Source organism: Melopsittacus undulatus, chromosome 7 (assembly GCF_012275295.1).
Source record: "Melopsittacus undulatus isolate bMelUnd1 chromosome 7, bMelUnd1.mat.Z, whole genome shotgun sequence".
Classification (NCBI taxonomy): domain Eukaryota; kingdom Metazoa; phylum Chordata; class Aves; order Psittaciformes; family Psittaculidae; genus Melopsittacus; species Melopsittacus undulatus.
The window spans coordinates 69,330,983-69,353,899 of record NC_047533.1 but is presented as its reverse complement, the minus strand read 5'-3'; the positions used below and the strand labels follow the sequence as shown (position 1 = coordinate 69,353,899).

Here is a 22,917-nt window from a genome sequence, read left to right as displayed (position 1 = left end):
ACCAGCCAATAAGGTCAGATGATTCTGAAGTTTTGCAAGCTCCAGCATAAAGACTACGCTCAAATCCAACTCAGAAGCCTTATCTGCAAGTTGTGTGAAGTAAACCTAGCAATAAAGTGTCTGCAAAATACTCTTTGGCTCCTCTCTGTCAGCTAAGGGATCTGTCTGGCTTAATCAAGAGCCCTTCATGCCTGAAAGGATTTTCAGGGGCAGGAGTGGAGACAGCAGCTTGCAAGTTCATTGCAACACTCCCTCCACACTGTGGCCAGATGGGCACATCATGGTCAAGGCTGGATGGAAATGTCACTAGTTATGGTCTGGAAGCTGCTCAGCTATGGATGCTCACAGCAGCATTTGGATTTGCTGGACCAGAGCAGATACAGCAGAATATAGACTCCTCGACTGCAGCAGGAAAACACTACTGTTCAGAATAGCACAGAACAGTACACTAAAATATTTGTGTAAATTGTAAGAGATTAATTCTTAAGAAAACAATTTTCTTTATCACATCTGGGAGTTAAGACTATACCACTAGACCTTATTACACTAGAGCCAATCAGGACTAATCAACTTTGTTACAAGCACACCAGACATGATTTTAGAGGAAATCCATCTTACAAATTAACTTCATGCCTTTAGTCACAGACTGAACTTGCTCTGGTTGTCTCTATAAAGACAAGCCTTGCATTTGGCAAATGGATCAGGACAACCACATATTCTCTACTCTATGACTGTTAAAATCCTTCAGCAAAATCAGCAGGAAGACATTTAACTGGATTAAAGACAGCACCCAAACTTTACCAAGAAATGTTTATCTACACAGAAATCGAGTCACATTTTCAACCATGGCTGTACAAGAAAAATAAACTGGTCTTGCAGATTACCTTCTCAGTACCCCGCTTCTTTTCTCGAGGCTGGTTAAGCTTAGCTTGTCTGTCCACTAGAATCTTCTGCCAGTAACGTTGTTCATGATCACCTTGAAAAACAAATTAACATTACATGACATGAACAAAAGTATTCAATACCAATGGATACAGTATTTTCAGCTGTGATGGGAATGAATGTTTCCTAGAGTAAATAAATGCATATGAAAATACCTGTTAGAGAAACTCAACAAATATTTCCCTATCAGTCTTAAATTTCAGAACCAGAAGTCACACAGCATTGTAACATCTGACCCCCACACACCAATGTGAACAGAATCAAACTTTTGTGGAAAAGAGACAAGTTTTCCAAAACAAGTAGTTTTACAAACTGAAGAAAACCAACTCAGCGAATATGCTACCACCATCTCTACATGTAGTTAGCAGAAGGAGCTCAGATTTGTCTGAAGTTTCACCACAGCACTATGAAGCCCTTTGATTTACTGATGTACTCAAATCTCTGATGAATTCTGAACATCTATCAAACAGAAAAAAAATTACTGCAAGAATGCCAGAGATAATTTTGTTTCATAAAAACCACTGTTAGAAGCAAGCTCTGGGGTCTTCATGGGCAATTACAAATATCTGAACATGGGGGGGCAATAATTATGCAGCTTTTCTCGGAGCTGTGTTGCAGTAAGAAGTGTGGTCTGCCACGGTTTTCTATGGTTTCTGCCGTAGGAGAATTCTGTGATGTTGTATGGTTTTGTGGGAAATCTTCAGTTGCAGGGAATTTCCCAAGTGATCTTGGAAAAGATTCACACAAAAGTGATAAAATTAACAATTCTGAGAACAAATTTAGCACACATTTTAACAGCATTATGTATATATTCAATCATAATAATATCTACATACATAGCTGCTTCTTACTATCTTGTCAGGTGAAAAACTGCAGATATTTACTCAAGTCCTAAAAAGTGAAATATTACTAGGAAAGCTTTAGTCCCTGCAGCAGGGAGCATTAAAGATTCTTTCCTTACTCTCACCTCATGCCACCAAGAAAAGCTGAAATGCTTGCTGTGAGTCGTTTCTGCATTCCTCAAAAGCCTTTCCATTCTCATTTCAATGAACCATTTGAAAAAAAACCAAACCAAAAAAACCTAAACCGATGAATGGAAGGCTCCTACGATGTAGTACTTACTCCTAAGCTACTGCAACACTCTTTCACATAAGGTTACAAAACCGGAGACAAACACACAGAGCACGCCACTGTAAAATAATATATTTCAAGTTGTTCCTGGACCTCTGGAGCACAGAACAATAGACACAAACGTTTCTCAAAATGACATTAGTAACATTCAGTGAGTCTTCAACTTTAATTAACTTTGATTAAAGCTTAATTCTTCCATTACAGCTCTTCCTTCTGCAGTCCTTAACTGACAATTACAGGGGTTTGTATCACTGAATGGGTGGAATTTGGGCCCAATATTATTCATAAAACTGAAATAGGAATTAAGTTTGATAGTACACTGCCACGAAAAGCGATGTAAATATACCAATATCAAAAGAACAGAACTAAGTGCTAAAGGCAAGAAAAACATTCTAATTTTGCTCTGGATGGTGGCATAAAACCCCATACCCTTTAACCAATATCACTATAACTGCAAAATGGGAAGACTCACAGGATAAAAAATGCCCTTTGCTATGATTGAGTCATCTCAGTATATCCACAGAACTACCACAGAATACTTTTTACCATACTTGTATTCTTAGTACCACTAAACAAAAAACCAAACCAACCAACCAAACAAAAAAGCAAAACCAAAAAACCCCACAAAACAACAAGAAAAAAACTCCAAGAAAAGTCTTACCAGTGAGAACTTCAAATTTCCAGTTGCTTTTGATCTGTATTTCTTTGTATGACTTCATGATAACCTGTGCATCCTCAGGAGTTTTAAAACGGACGTGACATTCTGTGTCTCCCTCCAGCATGTCCACATAAGCAACATCAGCCAGTGCTGCCAAAGCATCCTACCCAAGCACAGGAGAGAACAAGTTTCATAAAACTAATCTAAAAAGAGTGACTTCTGGGGTATTCAATTTGTAGGTCATTGACATTTTCAGAAAGACAATGAAGTAAAAGGCAGTAACAACTTTTACATTTAGTCAATGAACCTCTTGTCAAATAGTTTTGATTTCATGTATTTTCCTAAGAAGGTTATTACATGTGATTTATGAGCCTAAAACATCCATTTATCTCTCGTCCTGCTCTCCAACAGCAACTTGAAACAGGAATTTCTGAAGATTTTTTTGGTGGTTTCTTTTTTTTTGGGGCTTTTTTGTTTTGATCTGATTTTTCTTTTTTTTTTTTATGTGTAATCTTACTAAAGGAGCATCAGTAATTATTCATTTATTTCAATACTTTATCTGTATGGACTTTTTTTTTTAAGAGAAAAGTTATTCGTGTACCATAACATTGATACATGTTGGTCCAAGAGAAAAATATCTGCCTTCATCGCAGGCATGAACTATATGAAAAGCAAGCTCATTCATTGCAGATGATTTGAGAACTGAAGAGTAGTCAACCAGCCCTTGCTATCTTTATGAAGTGACCTCTGGCTGAAAGCTGAAGGAAGAAGAATCAGATGAAATACTTCACTTGTAATACCTGCTGTTAGGGAAATTAAGCACCACTACACATACCAAGTCAATTTTGTTCACAGCAGGCAGCTCAAGTAAGATGCTTCAATTCATGAATTACACACTGCTTTTAACCCTCCACTACCAAGGGCAGCCTTGAAACAAAACAAAATGCAGTGCCATTTGGAGAGGCAACCAAAGACACTTCCCACTTTAAATTCTGGTATTGCAAAGTCATGCTTTAATGGAAAACTACAAAGACCCAAACAGCTTGCTGGAGTTGCATGAGGCAGAGACACACCTTAATAGCAAGATATGGAAGTAGTGAAGTAAAAAATCAAAACATAAAAATAACACCAGAACTACTCTGCAAAGACCATTTATGTGCATGGAAGCAATGAAGCCTGTCTACCATAGTAAGAAACAGATCAATTCTGCAAGTTTAGTAAGGAAAACCCCCTGGATTCATTGCTTTGTGGCAGTGTTTGCTGGAGCTCAAAGAATCCACAAAGACAGGCAAAGCAAGTTTTTGTCAAAGTTATGTCTTGCATAAAAGCAACTAGTATGGAAAGAGAAATGCAATAAACACCGAATACAGTCTGCAGCTTCCACTGCTGACCCAAAGAAAGAGCTGGTGCACCCTAAATATTACTTCTTCCCCCTACAGCTGTATCCTGCAATTATGTGTCTCTCCAAAAAGCCAGCCTTATTTAGGTTGTAAAAACTGTGGGAAATATTCTGCCTATCTACTTAATATGGAAACCAAAGACATGATTAATAACAGCAAGGGCCATCCCAATCTGAGTTCCCTACCCCTTGCCTTTGCTTTCATAAGGCATTACTTGAAACACTTGCCTAATATTAATCCAAAGGAGTAACTGGAAATACCAAACCAGGGTTGTTTTCAGCTATTGTGGAGGAGTAAGCTTACTTCCTGACCACAGTATGTTAAGTTGTGACACCAACTTCACCCAGTATGGTGGGTCAAAGGGCCCTCAAACATTACAGTGACAACTACTATTCTTTCAGTGTCTCCAGCACTCAGACAGCTGCATACAAATGTACCTGGGCAGACAAGACTGATGACATTGAACCCTTGCAATCAGTTTGGTTTCATGGTAATTTCTCTCATGTTGCTTAGGTTTATACACACACTGAACTTCACTTGCAAGCAGCCAGCGACTTCAGGTTGACTACTCAGTCATAAATACAGGTAGTTTGATAAGACACATCAGAGAGCACTTGCCATAGGGGGAAAAAATATAGAAGTGGGTGAGTGAATTACTGGCCTAGGTCTACTGCTGTCACTCTCCCTCAACTTGTTACTAAGAAAGACAAAAATTTTCTCAGAGACTGTTTTCTTGCCCCCAAATTCCTGTTAATGGTAAAAACAGATACATTGTTACAAATTTATTGACCTGAATTGTGCCAGAACGACTGGCACAATGACCAATACAGAACATTGGGCCCACTTTGTCTTCAGCTCCAATTTTTAAGTGTTAAAGAATTACTCATCCTCTAGAGCCTTGTGTCTTTCCAGTATTTTAATTTTAAACTTGACATTGCTTGAAGCAGGCTAATTTGCTTTGAAACATCCTCTCTACCCCATTTTACCTTTGTAAAATCTGCCATTAACAGGTACTAGAGAAGAATCTGTACACAGCTTCTGGCCAAACAAATAGGAAACAAAAACCAAAACACTCAGACTTGTTTAAATGGTATTCCATATTCAAGCATCTGGGGGGCACTGTAAAAGGAAAGGCTAACAGCTACCCTGAGGTTACAAAGGCATTACCTTGATCTGCTTCCTGCCCGGCAGGGGATCAGTGCTAATGATCTTCACAATTACTCCACTCAGGAACTGAGGTCCCATTGTGCTGGCCTTGGCAGAAGAGGCAGAGTCTTCACTGGCAGCTGCTCCGTTTAAAAACGGGAGGGGGGAGAAGGGGGGGGAAAGGGAGGGGGGGAAAAAGAGGATTTTATTTTTCATGTATTAGTTTGACAAGATGATATGAAAACACATAAGCAAAGTGATGGACACAAGTTTCATAACTCCAAATTAACTGCTGGTTGTTTTTTTCTTTATCTAGGATCAAGACTGGTCACAACTTAAAAGTCAATGAGAAAACAGCAGGGAGAGAATGAAGGAAAAAATAGCTCCAAAAAATGAGTTTTAGAGAAGTCTTTGCAAGCCTACAGGGTTGTCTTATAAGAATATTTTATATTTTATTGATTACAATTAGTAGTTGAACGCTCAGTTCTGGTCCTGGAATGATTAAAAATAAGCAACTGGCATTGGAATGTTAAAGTATAGATAATCCAGAGCAAAAAAGAACAAGTCTCACTTGCTGAGAAATGAAGGAATCTAACTACAAGGACATAATTACAAAGCTCCTTTCAAACATAATGCTGATAAAACCCAACTGCTAGCCATTTCTGAACAGCTTAAAATTGTTTTCTCAATTGCTGTATAGTCAAACCTAAGTTACATCACCATACATAAAATCATCCATACGCTTAAGAAGTGCTACTGGAATAGGCTGAAATTACTTGTTTAGTCTTTCTTTACACTATTCCTTAGTTCTAAATCTATGTACACGAGGGGGTTTGCTGTTAATTATATCTGACATTCAGAGAAAGCACCAGTATTATAGAAAATACAGTCATATTGCAGTGTTTCTAGGGGACCTGTGTCTTAAATCCCTTCTGTTTGTGTACAAGAATGATGAAGAAAACAAAACCAAACCCATCACAAACAGGATTACATTTGCCATTTTCAGACTGGGCCTTTTTCTGGGCACAGGATTCTGTTTCCATCTCTCCCACAGGCTCAAGCTTGATTTGAGACATGGTTTTCTTTAATGAGGCCATACTGGCTTTTTGAAGGGCCAAATATTCTTGCTTCAAATCCATCCATTCTGTCCTGTAAATGGCAATAGAGGCATAGGATATCAGTTATAAAGAAGAAAACATTTAAAGCTCGATGACACCCTAAGGCAACAGAGTTTATACACAGCTTAAGCTAAACTTGATGAGCAGTGCACATCCTTCTTAGCATCAGAGGCTCCCTGTGCTTAGGTCAAATTAAACCGTATCACTAGCGGCCTTATTATTTTGCTTTAGCTTTCACTATTCCAGACAAGTTCTAACAAGATCAACCTGTCATTCAGAGACTCCCCAGATTTGGTTTACATATTCAGAAAGCATACACAACAGTTTGGTAAAGTGTTTTCTACTGATGCTAGGCATTAAATTCAGAGTTAATTCAGAGACAGTGAACTCTGAATTCACTGAATTACTTCAATGAACCCATTACTGTGTTACTATATTAAGAATAAGTCCTTTATTTTCTAAAAAAATCATTAATGGAAAACCAACAACTGTTTAAACTAAAGAAAAAAAAAAAGAAACCCCAACAAGAAAAACCCCAACCAAAAAACGTACTTAGATAAGAACATTCCTTACCATTCAAATGCATTTTAGTTAAAAAATACCACCACATGGAAGCAATTTATACATTTACATACATTTAGCATGGAGATGTTTCTGCAAACAGCTAGAGCTTTGCTCCCCAGAAACACAATGCCTGCAGTGCCACTGCGAGAACGACTCATTGTTACCTTAATCTGTGCTATCAAACAAGCTGATAGAGGATTTTTAAAGAGGAGAATATCTTGTGGTAATGGTTTTAGCTCTTAACATTGACAACTGTATACTTCAAAAAAAGCATCCAGACTCACCCAGGATCATACATTCTCAACAGAGCAAAGACATTAAAATAACAAAAGACCCACGTAACGATTCTTGGAGATAAAAAGGCAACACCATTCCATTGCAAGGTATGGTATAAATACAAGCTCAAGGAGCTACTCGCTGTAGACTTAAAGATAGAGAAGACCACGGGAACGTCATGCAAGTATCGGCTATGCCTGTGCTCTTTTGAAACTTTTTCTTTTTAACCTCCTTTGCTATAGTTAACTAAACTTTCTTTGACAGTAACCTCCGGATCCCGGTGGAAGAGGACCAGCATCTCGTTGACAGTTACATGCTTTTTTTGGTTTTGGCATTTTGGGTTTTTTTTCTGGACCCCTTCTACTTTAACATGGAGGTGCTTTCTGTGACTTGAAAAAAGTAAGTGCTTCCATGTTTTAGTAGAGGTGAATCCTGATCGCAGTCCTGAGCAACCATCGAAAATATTGTCATCACTTAAAACTGCAAGATTTTAACCAGGGGAAAGAGGGAAGAATTTTGCCAAAGAACTAAAAGTTAAACGTAAGTGCTCCATTGATCTGTATGTTCCAGATTTTTTTGTTTAATTGTAAAGGACTCCCTTCGCTTTAACATGGAGGTACCTGCTGCCTAAAAAAGTAAGTGCTTCCATGTTTCAGTGGCGGTGGATCCTAATGTTCTTGAAATTAGATACAGCTTAAAGTGTACTTTCCATGTATGTTCTATTGCATCCTAACTTTTTTTTCTAGACTGCTATTTAGTCTTACCCCTGAAGGACCCCCACTACTTCAATGTGGATGTACTTGCTTTGCTCCTGAGTAGTAAGTGCTTCCATGTTTTAGTGATGGTGAATCCTTTCTCAGCTGAAAACACTTCCCTCTTTCTAGAAAACGCATCTAAACAGATACTGAAACAAGCTGTATTTGCACTGCACATGTTATTGCTGTTAAGCATGATTTTGCATCGATATATAGCACAAGATTGCAAGGACCCCCTCGACTTTAACATGGAGTTACTTGCTGGATGCCTAAAAAGTAAGTGCTTCCATGTTTTAGTTGGGGTGACTCCAAAGAGCTCCAAGAGTTACAAACATGAGGAATGGCATGACATGATCCCTGTAAACTTTTTTCCATCTACAGTCTAATACTGTTGCTAATATGCAACTCTGTGTAAAAACTGGAATTGCACTTTAGCAATGGTGATGGACTGTCAGACATGCAAAGGATTTAAATTGTCTGAAATGTGAAATCACTGTCTATTTGCCTGTTAAATAAAAATTCCAATAATAAAACATTCAATTTCTGTAGTTAACAATAAATACATATAACAAACCTGAATATTCCAGGTAAACACTTGCAGTGTAAGTTCACTATTCACTATTCCAAATGCTTGAGAAAGAGGGCAGTTACAAAGTCTCAAGTAAACACTGACTTCCATTACATCATTTGTGAACAAACAAGATGTCCTCACCCAGCAAGTGTACTTCCCCTTCAAGTCAGAAACCAGCCCACCACCGTTTGCCATGAAACCATGGAAAACTGAACAATAAAGGCCTCCTGTTCACCGGATATATTATTGTAAGCTAGTCATTTTGTACGGTTTTGGAACCTACTTGGACAGCACTCTGAGTGGAATGACTTCTTCACCCATTTTGTGTCTTTCTTTGTGCTTTTTCTTGTGTTTCCTTTTAGATTTTGAAAGTGATGAATCTTTTTTATCTTTGTCATCTTCTGCAGAAGCATCTACATTAGCTACAAAGCCCAAAAGAAAAATTTTTTAGTACTAATGACTGAGACTTGGATATATGCATTATATATAATCCAGCCTAAATAAATTCATTAAATGGCACAGCATTTGCTTTTATCAATAATAGTTTAACACTACTTCTTTGATTGCTTTCACAAAACTTGGAGCCTGCTACCTATTTCAGTCCCCCCTGAAAACTACCCAAGTTTAGCCTCTAATGGATTGCAGTTTTAAATAGGGTTTATACTATACTGTCACAATTTGCCTAAGATGAATATTTTTACTTTTGATGAGGTTTAGCAGCTTCAGTGTGTTCTTCCCTATTCTGTAAGCAGCTTCTCTTTGGGATGACTCATTACCCGATTTCAATTTAACTGCAGGGATCACCTAAGTATGTCTCCACCACATTGGAACCACCATCTTACCAGAATCACTTTACCAGTTAACATTCAAAGGTCGAAATTCAGTGTCTGAATATTTCACCAACACTTTTCCTCAGTCTTTCAAGACTCCAAAAGTAATACATTTATATATACACGTATGTTCCTTGTTGCTTTCCAGCTTTGTCCTTTGCATCCCCCCCCCACTTGCTGGCTACCCTCTAGCATAGCAAGAATCAGGTTAATTTAAGGAATGTGGTTTAACTGGAGTTTTTCTCATTATCTGGACTTCACCTCATTATTATCTGGACTATCCCCTCATACAACCTACCATTTGTCATCTGTAAAAAGATACATACATTATGAACATACTAAAAAGATGCAACAAACTACCATTGGAGTCTTTTGGAGCTTCTGTTGTTTCTTCCTTTACAGGAACAATTTCATCCTTTTGGACAGTTTTCCTCACTTTTGAAGCTGAGGTCTCGCAACCTCCAGAACTTGTTCTTTTTCTCTTCCCTGGCCTGCTTTCCCAGGGTGCATCGGAGCTTTCTGTTCTGTCCCATTTTCTTTTTTCTCTCTTTGAGGGCTGCCTGTGAGTCTCAGTTACCTCCCCTTCTGAACACTCGGATGAAGTTCTGTGTCTTTTTGACTTTGGTACTTGCTCTGTTGCAGCATTCGTGTTAGATTCCTTTGTCTCTACAGCAGCCTGCACATTGCTCTCTTTCTTGATTTTAGATTTCTTTTTCTTCTTCTTTTTCTTCTCTTCTGTATTAAAAAATACAATATTTAAAACTGCCATCGATTAAAAACTATCACAATATTATATGTCATTCTAATTTGGGATGTTAAATGAAATGCCTGTCTCTGATACCTCTTAACTACAGGAGAGATACAATAACGCTGTCCCAAAGCTCTACCTAGGCATTTTAAGTAGAAGAGAAAAAACATACAGATTAAGTGTCTCAGTCTCACAAAGTGAGAAAGGGCACAAGGATAGCTTGAACTGCAGGATTCCTGAAGTATTTACTCTCAAATTAAAAAGAAAGGAGCCAGGCTTCTTTGTTTCTTAACAGAAGCATATTTTGTTATGTCATTCACATGCCTTTAGGAAAGGATACCTTCCTCCTTCCAGGACAAAAAGACTGCTGGTTTGTACAATCAATCTAAATAAGTTTATTTTCAATACTGTATACTTTGCTCAAAGGGCAGGATGCATGTGAAGCAGTAGTGGGCATCCTATCTGGGTTTAAAACATGTTTTAAACATTTCCTTGACACACACCTCCCCCCCCCCCAGTTACAGCTGTAACAAAGAATGAGTGATGCTACTGAGGAATGTAATGTATGATTCATCATCACGTGTATGAAAAGGATGGGAACATGTCTAAGGCTGGGAAATTGCATTACATTAGAAACAAGGAAAGATTTTTTTTTTCCAGTCAAAACATTTTTTCCAATCAAAGTTGCAACAATATAAGCCCGCAAAGCTGCTTTGTAAGTTTTAGTAGATAGTATTTGGAAACATGAGCAACTCTGCATTTAGGATTCTTGGGAATATCCTCTTTTTCCCCCTAAGCAATTGTGAATCCTGTAAAGTGGAACTGTAAATATACTATAACAAGTTCATTCTCCTATAGACTGCTGTGCTCAAAGAGCAAGAGTTCCAAAGAAAGGCAAGAATCCACTGGTTTTGTAGTTCTCTCAGGAGAGAAAATATCACAAGCATTGCACTGCAATGTCGGATGATCACAAACTCATCTGAACAGCACTGATGTTTAATTTTACTTTTACGCATGAATATGTCCCTTCAATACTAAATATTTTTAGAATAATCTGAGACAAGTTTATGTTTTGCTCCATGTGTACTTAAAGATTTGCTGTACAGCCTGAAAGCTGCTCTACCAGACTAACAATGACTAAGGATAGCTGGCAGAGAGGAATAAAGAAATTTAAATTATTAATCAAGCAGGAAAATAAGTGGCAGAAATTTCCTGAATTTTAGTTTGACACTTTCACTCTTAAGTCTACATTGGCAAATAAACAAACAGCAATATGTATTTTAACCTTGTAAAGTTTTAAGGAACATGAGTTAACTGCAGTTAACACAGCAGTTCAAACTTCAGAAGCTGAGGCACAAAACTGTTCTTGATCCAGTAATTTAGTAACACTTACCTACTACGTTGCTATTACTTGTATTCAATGCAGGAACAGGCTTATTCTTTACTGTTTTGGGGAAAATCCCAGGTTTCCGAGGTGCTTCTTCTGGTGGGTTATTCAAAAACTTTAAAAAAAAAAATTCACAAACCATTAGTTGTGTGGGGTTTCTTGTTTGGTTTTTTTTTGTTCATTTTTTGGTAAGACTCTATCCTAGTCACAACCAGCAGCCCTAAATTCCCTCAAGATATATGCAGTCCCTCATGACTACAGTGGGAGTCATGTTCTCATGTTCTTTCAGTGGTGTGGTGCCTTTTGTGGATTGTTTTTCTTGTTGCTATAGTTTGCTTTTTAAGTGTAGACTTCCTTATGTTTAATAGCGTGATACCTTTATGTATGTTATCATTGTGTTATTGAAGCATAGATGTTTTTAAACTTTAAAAACCTATAAGTACAGAAAATGAGGTATGACCATGCTTGCCTGACTAAATTTAATAGCCATTATACTGTTACACTGAGATCTTTATTTCACTAAAAGATGCCAAGAGTGGTGAACCAAATTATTCCAAAAAAAACTCACTGTGCTTCACTGAGACTCCAGGTTATGAAGAGAATTTTGCTTTTAAGAAACAGTGGAACTGATCTGAAGTCTGGAGTTAAGAGACAGTAACTGAACTCCTGGTAAGTTTTTAAATTATGTTATATTAGGAATTTCTCTGAAGTCCAGTAGGTAGGTTTGTAAAAACTACTCCATCCATAGCACAAAGTGACAACTGGGAAGAATGTGAGCAGACCAGAGGCACCACTACTCACCTCAATAGCTTTCTCTGCTTGCTCTTTAGTTTCAAATTCAACAAAAGCAAATCCCTTTGGATCGCCACTAGTTTTATACCGGGGTATACTGACATAAACTACATTACCACACTTCCCAAACACCCGCTCAATCCAACTGTGATTGACATTTTTGGGAAGCAGCTCCTAAAAAAAAAAGGGAAAGAAACATCATTTTCTCACTACCATATTACCATTGCATCAGACTGTTTACATCGTCTATTTAAGTTGTCACAACAAAATATGTTTAAATATGAGGTGACAAGACCTCACCTGCAGCTGTGTATCTGCACCATGCAAAAGTGAGACCTCTGAGCAAACACAATTCCATAACAGATAATTCTAGTAGGTCAGGAAAGAGCCAGCTCTCCAGCTGATAAATTCCTGGTAGTAGCTGAAATTTTAAAGCTTAGTAGTTAATACTAACAGCCTGCAGGATCAGATGCAGCAGAAACTTTCTGTCAGCTTCTTGGATGATAGAACTGTCTGATTTTATTTCTATCAACTCAATATAGCAACAATTTTAGCAGCTTGCAGACATCATGTCTCAGTTCCTAAACTTTCCCTTCACCAATCAAAGAGAAATGCTGTCATACAAATTTCTAAGCAGATCCAACTGAAAAGTCCGCACCTCCAATCTCAACTCTATGCCTAAACAAGGGAGACTCAGTAATTCTTCATTGCAATGCTTTCTTTTTCATGGCGAGTTACTGCCCAAAAAGGTTTTCCTTGTAGGAAAACATTATTTATCACACACAGGTAGAAAACTATTTTTGCATGAAATCTGCTTGCCTGAGAAAAAGATTTCATTATAATATAAAGTTGAAAACCCAGTTGCTTGAAGCTTTAACCACGAGATTTTTTCAGAGAAATTTAATGAAAACTTCCCCCAGTTAAATGAGACTGTACAGCCCAAAGTAATGAAGCTACTATTCCTTAAAGAAACACATGTTTAAGTCTCAGTTCTTAATTCAGAAATGAAGCTTTGGCTTCCTGCATAAATTCAGAAAACTAACTACTGTTGAAGACAGTCGTTCACAATGGAGGCTTTAACTGTAACTTTACCACAACACTCTCTGTGCTTCTGCTCCCCCCCACTGCTACATACCAGTCGTTTAACATGGCTTAACACTTCTCCACTATAAAGAGCAGATTCCTCATCTGCTAGTCTTTACAGAGGGAAAAAAAAATCAATCAAAACTTACTAATTTTGGTAGCAGTCAGAGAGATAATGAGTTGCTACATATTCTCTAAACAAATCTCTAGAAATTCAGTAACTTACAAAACACACCAGTTACCTATTTTGGTTTTACAGAAAAGCTTAAAATTAAAAAACTATTTAGCTATGTACTCATGCTATGCATAGACTACATATCTCATTGAATTTAGAGCATCCCATGATACAGACAAAGGATTTCAGAAGTAGCAATCATATTAATCTTATTGCCCTGTAATCATATTAGGGCAATACTATGAGTGGCACATAATATTTAAAGAACTAATAAACTTTTCTGGGCTTTTTTAAAAAACCATAATGATCAGAGCAATCCAGCTTCTCTTTATCTGGATGGACTGGCATTTTGGCCATGATTATGTGTCTCCGTCATGGAAAAAAACATGATGCCTACTTCAGATTACTAGTTCAGCTGCTAACAGCTACAGGTGTACCCATAAATTAACTTTAAATTAAAGTTAATTAAATAACTTTTTAAATTAAAGTTAATGAAATTAAAATTAATTAAATAATAAATTAAGTCAGTGACAGTTCAACAATCCATGCTGCCACTGAAATGGCTCAACAATACTATAATGGCCATTTCACTCTGACACATCTGAACTACCATATTGAGATGTGGCCGTTTTCCAGCAACACAAACTTTTTTCATATCAATTAATATATCATTTCAGAATCAAGGTAGCCACAGGATTAAAAAAGAAAAAAGAAAAGCCTCTTAAAAATACGACTAGCTCATTGAGATACATTCTGCCTCTAGAAGACGCTTGTGTTACAAAACCAGCAGCACTTGTAACAGATTTCATAAGCAGATGTACTTTCTATAGTGCCCTTGATCTTGAAAACTCAGCCATATCCTGTTTGATAAAACTGACAGTTTTAACTATACAGCTTCAATTACATCAAACTCATTTGTAAATACTTCTTCATATCAGTGTTGTTCCTCTAGTGAAATGAACTGAAAAAGCCTGGTGAAAACAGTAATGGCTAAACTGAAAATGCACCTTTTCTCACTAGCATGTGAAGCAGCTCTCTGCTCAGCATTTAAAATAATTTAAGCTGGTACAATAACTAACCCCTTTCTCAATGCAGTCACTGCCAGCACTCGCCTTTTCTTAATTTATTTCCCTTCCACACACCATACAAGTCACAGCAACCAGTCACAGATCCATGTTGACAAGAACACCAATACATAGAACACTTCTAATATAAAAATATCTGCTACATTAAACTTGTACATTAACGCAACTCTGTAAGCTTTAACAACTTCAGTACACCTGTATTTCCCTCCCTCACAAATCAAATACTATTATATTTTCTACTATATTCATATATTTTTATTTTCTATGATATTTTCAATTATATTTACTTTTGGTAAAGGCTTCTTGTACTATATCCAAGATGATCCAAAAAAACCCCTACCTTCTAATTCTGGTAAAACTATGGCTGCTTTATGTTGGTTTTTTGGCTTTTGATACAGTAAATGCTACTATGCAATTAGATTGTCACAAACAACACATAGTGGGGTTTGCACTCTTCATGAATTAACAGCAAGACAGCTTACTGCAGCCTTACCACGTAGACTGTACGACTATCCACATCCTTCGGTTGCTCACCCAGTGGCTGGCGTCTTCTGATCCTTGTTCCTTCTAAATCCAGCTAAAAGTAACAAGAAATGAACAATTTCCATCAGACTATTGCCTACTTTACATTACAGCAACATCAGCAAATGTTGAAGAGTGAAATATGAAATACCTCTACAACAGATGAACTTTTAACTGCTCGGGCTATCAATTTTCCATCAGTTGTCAACTTTTTCATTTTGTTGAAAGAAACAAGAAGTGATATGTCAACATCTAGGAATAAAATAAGGTACAGTGATGAACTCAGGGTAATCTGACATTAAGATTCCACCACTAAAAACAATCTGCAAATCATTAGTGCAGTCTATAACCTTGTTGCTAAGGATTTGGAGAAAATTTTCACCATCAAAATTAAATATTCAAGTAAACCCATCATTTGATTTTCTTTTGTGCCAACCTTTATCAAAGGGATTTTGTTCTTTTACCTCCCCACTGATAACTATTGTCTTCAAAAAGAAAGGAAGAAAACCCCTTTTCTGATGTAGCTTTGCAATACTAAACCAATTTGCATTGAAAACATGCCTCTCCTTCAAGTACTCAATTAAGTGTTTAACCTGGGCTTCTAAAAGAAGCCCCTGCTTGCACTTCAATTGCAATGAGTCATGCTGCTAAAACCTTGACATAAAATTACGTAGTACTAGTCTTATTAATAATAAAAGGAAAAAAAATGGCAAAGACATGCAAGCTCTAATATCTCTAGAAAATGTAGGCTAAGTTTTATTGCTCTGAGGGCCCCTTAATTTAGAGTTGGCTTGAAGTTCAACACAATGGCAGGCTACAGCAAGCAGTTTGAAGGCTATGCTTCACACACAATGCAACTGGACTCATGATTCACCCTTCAAATAAAAATTAAATAGTTAAGAAAACAAAAATAAGTAAACACGTCTGGATTTTTGTTTGTTCTGATGGAGAAGGACTACCTCTTTTTCAAGAGGTATCATGCTCTAGTCCGTCTGGCAGAACTCAATTAATAGAACAATCAGACTTGATAGACTGTATTTACCACAGGTACTGTTTTCTTAAAGCAAAAGCATCCTAGTCACTGCAGCAAAAGTGTAAATTACTTTCTTCAGAAACTGCCAGTTTCAGAACTGAGCTCATTTTCCTACTCTGAAGTCAAATTAGCCACATCAGAAATTGTCTAAAGGAAAGAAAACCCACAGTAGCCTTACATGTAAACACACAATTGCTCACATCAAAAACTTGTGCAGAAAACATGACAAGAAGTATCTATATCTAACCAAAAATCCAAATTGCATTTTAGTTTCTAAATATATCTACCCTACAAGTCAAGTACTGCACCTCCAAGGGCATTTGTTTATTTACTTATAAAATTGCACAAACTCACAGGGGGAAAAAAAAAGATTGAGTATCCCAAACAGTCATTTTTTACCTTCGCATATGCCTGTAACTTAGGGCTAGTAGTAAAGGAAAAGGAAAGACAAACACTAAATACAATTTCTAAAAACTGGTACCAAGCTTTGCCTCCCAGGCCACGAATCCTGCTGCTGGTTTCCAGCATGGAATTACTGCTTTCCCCAGGAACAGATGTGAACCTCAAAATAACTTGTAACTGTCAGCAGAAATACAGTCGAGAATCCATTCATTGAAATATAGTGAATACAAACTTACAGCCATCTCTGGACTTCTCTATTTGCTCTCGGAGAAACCTGTCTTTGTGGAGATTGACATCCCCAAACCAGAAATCCACTTGTTTCGCTATATCTGCGAGCACCTGTTTAACCCTTGACCTCTTTCTTTTCTCTCTCTCTTTCTTTTGTTCAGTGCTTTCTTCCTCCGTGGCTTTGTCTCTCACCGTTTCAGTCTCCATTCCTGTCATTCTGCCAACTGGAAGTTAGATGTAACCTTTGAGAAAAATCAAAATAGTCTTATTTCAAGTAGGAAACATTCTTGGTTTAGCTGACATGAAAAACTTCACGCATCCCCTGTGAGACTGTCATTCATTATTTGCACTGTACAAAAATACAAAGCATACAAGAAGCTGAGGAAAATTAGGTTGCACAACAACTGTGAGGTGAAGACTAAGTTAGAACTCTTGTTTCAAGGCAGCTAGTAGTGCCCTTTTGCACACAGATCCACTGGAGGCAAGTTGGTACCAAACTGCAGGCTTTTAATTTACGATTTGTTTCTGAATGCCTTGGGAACAGCCAGCCCTCACCATCAAATTGCCGACAGCAGCTTTTGAACGCCAGCACCAGTCATGGGATTCACAGTTTCAAATGATGTTGCAAGTTACAGACAAGCAGCACTCTTAAGTATTACATATATATATATATATATATATATAAACATAGAATGATTAGGAAAGGACTAATCATCTAGTTCTAACCCCCTGCTATGGGCAGGGATGCCTCACACTAGACCATGTCACCAAAGGCTCTGTCCAATCTGGCCTTGAATATTGCCAGGAACAGAGTACTGTTGTGCTCTATAACTCAGAACTATGCAGCCACTTATTCACTCCTCCCCCTTCTTCCTCCCTCTACACTCCCAGAGGGATGGGGAGGAGAATTTAAAGAATGTAAAGAGATTGAGATAAGAACAGTCCAGTAAGTAAGGTATAATACAAAACTACTGCTACTATCAATAACAGGAATGATAAGAGAAACAAAAGTGGAGAAAATACAATTGCTCACCACTCGCTGACCAATACCTAGCCCAACCTGAGCAGCAATCTGGGCCTTCCAGGTGACTTGGCCCAGTTTATACACTGGGCATCACATGCTGTGGTATAGAATAAACCTCTGGGTAGTTTGGGTCAGGTGTCCTGTCTCTGCTTCCTCCCGGCTTCCCCTCCTCCTTGGCAGAGCATGAGACTCAGAAAGTCCTTGATTAGAGTAAGCATTACTAGGCAACAACTAAAATCATCTGTGTGTTATCAGCATTGTCCCCAGACTAAAGTAAAAAACACAGCACTGCACCAGCTACTAAGGAAAAAAATGATTGCTACTGCTGAACCCAGGACAAGCATTCACTACTTCTTTGGGCAACCTGCACCAGTGTCTGACCACCCTCACAGGGAAGAACTTTCCCTGTTTCAGTTTGAACCCATCACCCCTTCTCCTATCACTACAGTCCCTGATGGAGAGTCCCTCTCCAGCAACCTTGTAGCCCCCCTTCAGATACTGGAAGGCTGCTATGAGGTCTCCACACAGCTTCTCCAGGCTGAAAGGCTCAAATTTTTTTCATCCTGTCTTCACACAGGAGGTGCTCCAGCCCCTTATTATCCTTGTGGCCTCCTCTGGACTTACTCCAACAGCTCCATGTCCTTCTTGTGTTGAGGACACCAGAACTGCAGACAGTGCTCCAAGTGGGGTCTCACAGGAGCAGAGGGGCAGGATCACCTCCTCTGACCTGCTCCTTTTGATGCAGCCCAGTATATGGTTAGCTTTCTGGCCTGCAAGCACACACCACTGACTCATATATATATATATTGTATATATACATACATATATGAGTTACTTCTTTAAAGCACTCATGCAGGTCACAAGGTATGTTTGTGTTTTAATAATGCATACTTCCCTCTTACCAGAAAAGCAAGCTTCTTGCTAAACAGAGCTTCCAAAAAGTAAATCCAAGCAGCACAAAATTTCCCTCGTAATAAACATGATTTTATTAGACTTGAAAAGAAGACAGAAATAATTTGTTCTCTGCTCCCTGTACAGACCCTTAGAAAGAACAAAAAAAGCCCCAGAGCACTACACACTTCAGAAATTTCTGTAGAAGGCAAAGCAGGAAAGAAAAATAAAAGGTGGATTACATATAGAAGACTCCTGAAAAGGCTGACCCAAGGACCATGCTCAGTGGGAATGTGTCATAAATCCAGTGGTTACAAACAGGTTACACTGACATGCATACAGCAGTTGAAGAGCTTGCTACAAAAATTGATGGTACAACCTCCAAATGAGAAGCATCTATTAATCCTTGTAAATAAATACAAGATAAATTATATATAATTTACATAATACAATATATGAACACATGGCAGGGCTGGTAATAAAAAGGTTTGGGTTTAAAAACTGTCTTAGTTATGCCAACCCTGTAAGCCACTCACTGCCAGTTGCCAGGGCCTAACAAAGAGCAGGAATTAAAACATCATCCAGTCTTGCCTTTGAATATGTTCTAACACATTCCTACTTGCAAGTCCCCATGGCAATCAGTACGTGCTACACTTAGACATTTCCCCTTTCTTTGGTCAGGGCTTTTTCACCAGCTGTCACTGATTTTAATGGTAAAACAAGTTCTGACACAACCTCAGAATCAGGCCCCTAAAAACTGGGGATTAACTAGAGGGAAGTAACTTAAATGTACAGATTTACCTTGAAAAATATAAAATCTTTTTAATGCATCTAATGATCTTTTTTGTTCACATTTCAGTTCACTGTAGCTAGCCCTCCTTGAAAACTGCCAGCCACCACACAGCATCATTTTACACCAGCAAAACAAAGTGGTACTGCCAAAAGCAGACAGCTTTTTGAAAATCAAATTAACATCAAAATTAAAGTAATTAATGTAGCAATCACCATACGAAAGCCTTCTCAGCTCTCTGCCAAAGCACTGTAGAAGGAAAGGTGAGTAGAGTCAGAGAGGAAGCCCACTTCTGCAACAGGATGACAAAAATGGAAATGGTCTTCAAATTATTGTGCAAATGAGGCTACCTTAGCCGGCTATCAGTTTCTCCCCCTGCAGCGACCACTCCAGACAGCCAAAGGTTAACAATCACCTTGGAAAGATAAGCCAGGTAAAAATCCCAACTGAAGCACAAGTTCGAGCTCCACGAAAGCCCTTGAGCAAGGTATTTCTATTAATAATCATCAGAACAATATACTGCTAAGCTGAGGGCTATAGTGAGCTGCACCGTTAACAGTAAAACATAATTATGGGATACTTTTAGTGTCTGAACAGTATTAAATTACTTCAATGACAGATAATGAATGTGGCTTACGTACAGCAAAACTTGATTTTAAGAAGGCATCTGAGTGTTTTGAGTCCCTCAGCCTTGGGTTTTCATTCCCAGGAGGGAGGTTCCCATTCAAGCTTAAAAACAAACAGCTGCAAGCTGTGTTCTTTGCTCCCTCCTATCTCTTCCCCGCCCAGCACACGATCCCCCCCCCCCCCTTCTGTTCTGTGCTAATCGCTTTAGGAAGGTAGTTTAGAGAAAATCACTTTGGAGGAGTTTGTAAATGAAAGTCAGAGCAAATGTCACCCACGAACCTATAATTACAATCTGTACACAACCTTACATGTAGTAGTGCAAACTTCAACTCAACAGTGAAAGCTGCAATGCCAAGGTATGAGATAGCCTGCCGTTTGGAATTGTCAGCTCTTATGCTGCTGGATTCACAACTGCAAGCAGTGCTCTGATAAATAATTATAATCAGCAGCAAGCAAAAGCAGGGTCCAAACGTCTCCCTGTTAAAGCAAGCCAACAACTACCTCTTATCTTCCCTCAAATGAAATAGAACCACAGTGCTTCTATGTGCAAAGGTGAAGCCAGTAAAAGAAGGGATAATTAATCTGAGGGGACTCTAAGAAAGGAAAGATAATGTAAATCAAAGTAATATATAGCCACACAGATCCATAGTAACTTACCTATACTCTCTAAAAGGCAAATATTATATATGTTGGTGCTAACCTGTACACAGCCAAGTTCCCAAGCAAACTGCTGTTGTTATAAAAATCTAGAAAAACATAAATTGATTTTAGTCCAGGGTCTGGAATAAACAGGGGTCCAGTTATAAAATATCCTTTATTCTTTTATATGAAGCACTGATGAAAAGGCTTGCTTGCTTTGGGAATTTTAAACAGCAAAATATGGGGAAGGAGAGGAAAAAGAACCATTCAAAATGTTTACTATGAAAATGTTTCCATACAGTCAGTATGGTTGCTCCTCTGACCATTCACTCCAAAATAAACGCAAGTATTCAGCAACCCTGAAATTACTTGCAAAGACACAATCTGTAATCCACGTGGGGTATTCTTACTCTAACACACACAGCTACAGCTGCAGCAGTTTGAAGTTCCTACCCTGCCTTGTAACCTCACTCTACAGAAAGCGAGCTGAAAAAGGGCAATTCATGGAAACCAACACAATTTTCTCAACCTAAAAACAAAGAAGCTCCTGCTCCTGTGCCAGCCCTGCTGTGCTTACTCTGTCATCACAAATGGATTTTTAATAAGATGCAGGCCAGCAGAACAGAACTATGGTTACATGGATTCAGCTACATGAACCAACAGCTGACACCCAAAAAGCAGCACAGCTCTCATTTGAGTTGCTACACAGTCCTCCCTCAGAGGATCTCACCCTCTGGTGAAGCCAGCTCAATTCAGACCTGAGAAGTTGCTACTTTCTGGTCCTTCCTTGCTGGGTGAGGGGGTAAACCAACTCAAAAACGAGCTTATGAATAAGCTGCAGAGTTGATGAAGGGAAGCAGCAGGAATAAGCACTTGGGAGCAGGACAGAGGTGGCTACAAAAACAAGACACTGTGCTGCCTTGTTAGGAGGTGCATAGTTACGGGAAAATATCTCATTTGTCATTCAAAGGGGAAACATACAATGTGAAATAGATTTTTCTAGCCCCAAACTTTATCTTTGCCAGCTTAACTGCCTAAATCCCGGTTCTGAGAAGGCCAGCTGCACTGGTACTGACCTCTGCAGGTTTCAGCCCTGCTACTGCAACCGCTCATGGACCTAGCGTTCACTCTTTTAAGAGTAAAGCAAGCACACATATCATACAATCACAAAATGGTTTGGGTTGGAAGGGACCTTAAAGATCATCTAGTTCCAAGCCCCTGCCACGGGCAGGGACATCTTCCACTAGGTCGGGTTGCTCCAAGCCCCATACAATCAGGCTTTGAACATTGTCAGCGACAGGGCAGCCACAGCTTTATGTACAACCTGTGCCAGGGCCTCACCACCCTCACAGGAAAGAACTTCCTTATATCTAACCTGAACTTTCCCCGTTTCAATTCGAACCCATCACCCCTTGTCCTATCGCTACAGTCCCTGATGAAGAGTCCCACTCTGGCACCATATCCCAGTCATCCATTCACCATGTACCCCCCTCAACAGGGGACCCTCTCCCAACACAAGGTACCAGGTCTTGACCCCGTGTGAACGCACCTCAGCCACCACCTGAAGGCAAAGTCACCACAGACCCTCAGGGTGATTCTGAGAGACAGCAGCCCTTAAAACCCCGCCAGGAAGTGGCCACACAAGTCGTCACCAGGACGGAAGGAGGCTCAAGGAGCTGGGCATGGGGGAACGGGATATGGAGAACCGCTGCAGTAGAGGCCAAAGCAGGGTAACAAGGGGCACGAATGGCGGCTACCTGTTCAGGCCGCTACCCTGACAGGCCGAGCAGTCAGCTCAGCCCAACGCCCACACGACGCATGCGCGCAACGACGAGCGGCGAGAGAGGCAAGGGAGTGCAGCAGCGCCCCCTGCCCGTACCGCTATCACACACCGCCGGTGCCCCCCCCCGCCGCGCACCACCGACCTGTCACCGAGCCGGGCCGACGTCACGGCAGAGGACACCGATCTGCCGCTGAATGCCCCGGGCCCCGACGTGTCCCCGTCAGCTCCACGACCCCGTCAGCACCGACACCCCGCGGACAGGAACAGCCCCGCGGCGGCGTACACCGCGCGCTCGGGGTCACGTGGCTTCCTTGTCT

General features: G+C 39.3%; 1 protein-coding gene across 6 annotated transcripts in view; it reads right to left on the bottom strand.

The window, feature by feature from the left end:
* The window catches only part of LARP7 (La ribonucleoprotein 7, transcriptional regulator), a 49,283-nt gene that overhangs the window by 4,276 nt on the left and 22,090 nt on the right, over positions 1–22,917 (bottom strand). For 4 of the 6 annotated variants that reach the window (XM_034064842.1, XM_034064840.1, XM_034064844.1 and 1 more), the window contains 11 exons: positions 16,855–17,088; positions 15,335–15,435; positions 15,155–15,238; positions 12,328–12,492; positions 11,533–11,641; positions 9,752–10,126; positions 8,845–8,983; positions 6,269–6,426; positions 5,299–5,417; positions 2,735–2,894; positions 885–976 (listed from right to left, as the gene is read on the bottom strand). In XM_034064842.1, coding sequence (XP_033920733.1) covers positions 885–976; positions 2,735–2,894; positions 5,299–5,417; positions 6,269–6,426; positions 8,845–8,983; positions 9,752–10,126; positions 11,533–11,641; positions 12,328–12,492; positions 15,155–15,238; positions 15,335–15,435; positions 16,855–17,062 — 1,710 coding nt within the window. In that variant the 5' untranslated portion in view covers positions 17,063–17,088. Of the gene's footprint in view, positions 1–884; positions 977–2,734; positions 2,895–5,298; positions 5,418–6,268; positions 6,427–8,844; positions 8,984–9,751; positions 10,127–11,532; positions 11,642–12,327; positions 12,493–15,154; positions 15,239–15,334; positions 15,436–16,854; positions 17,089–22,366; positions 22,540–22,742; positions 22,915–22,917 lie in introns of those variants that run through there. The other 2 variants (XM_034064841.1, XM_034064846.1) reach the window with 2 other exon arrangements.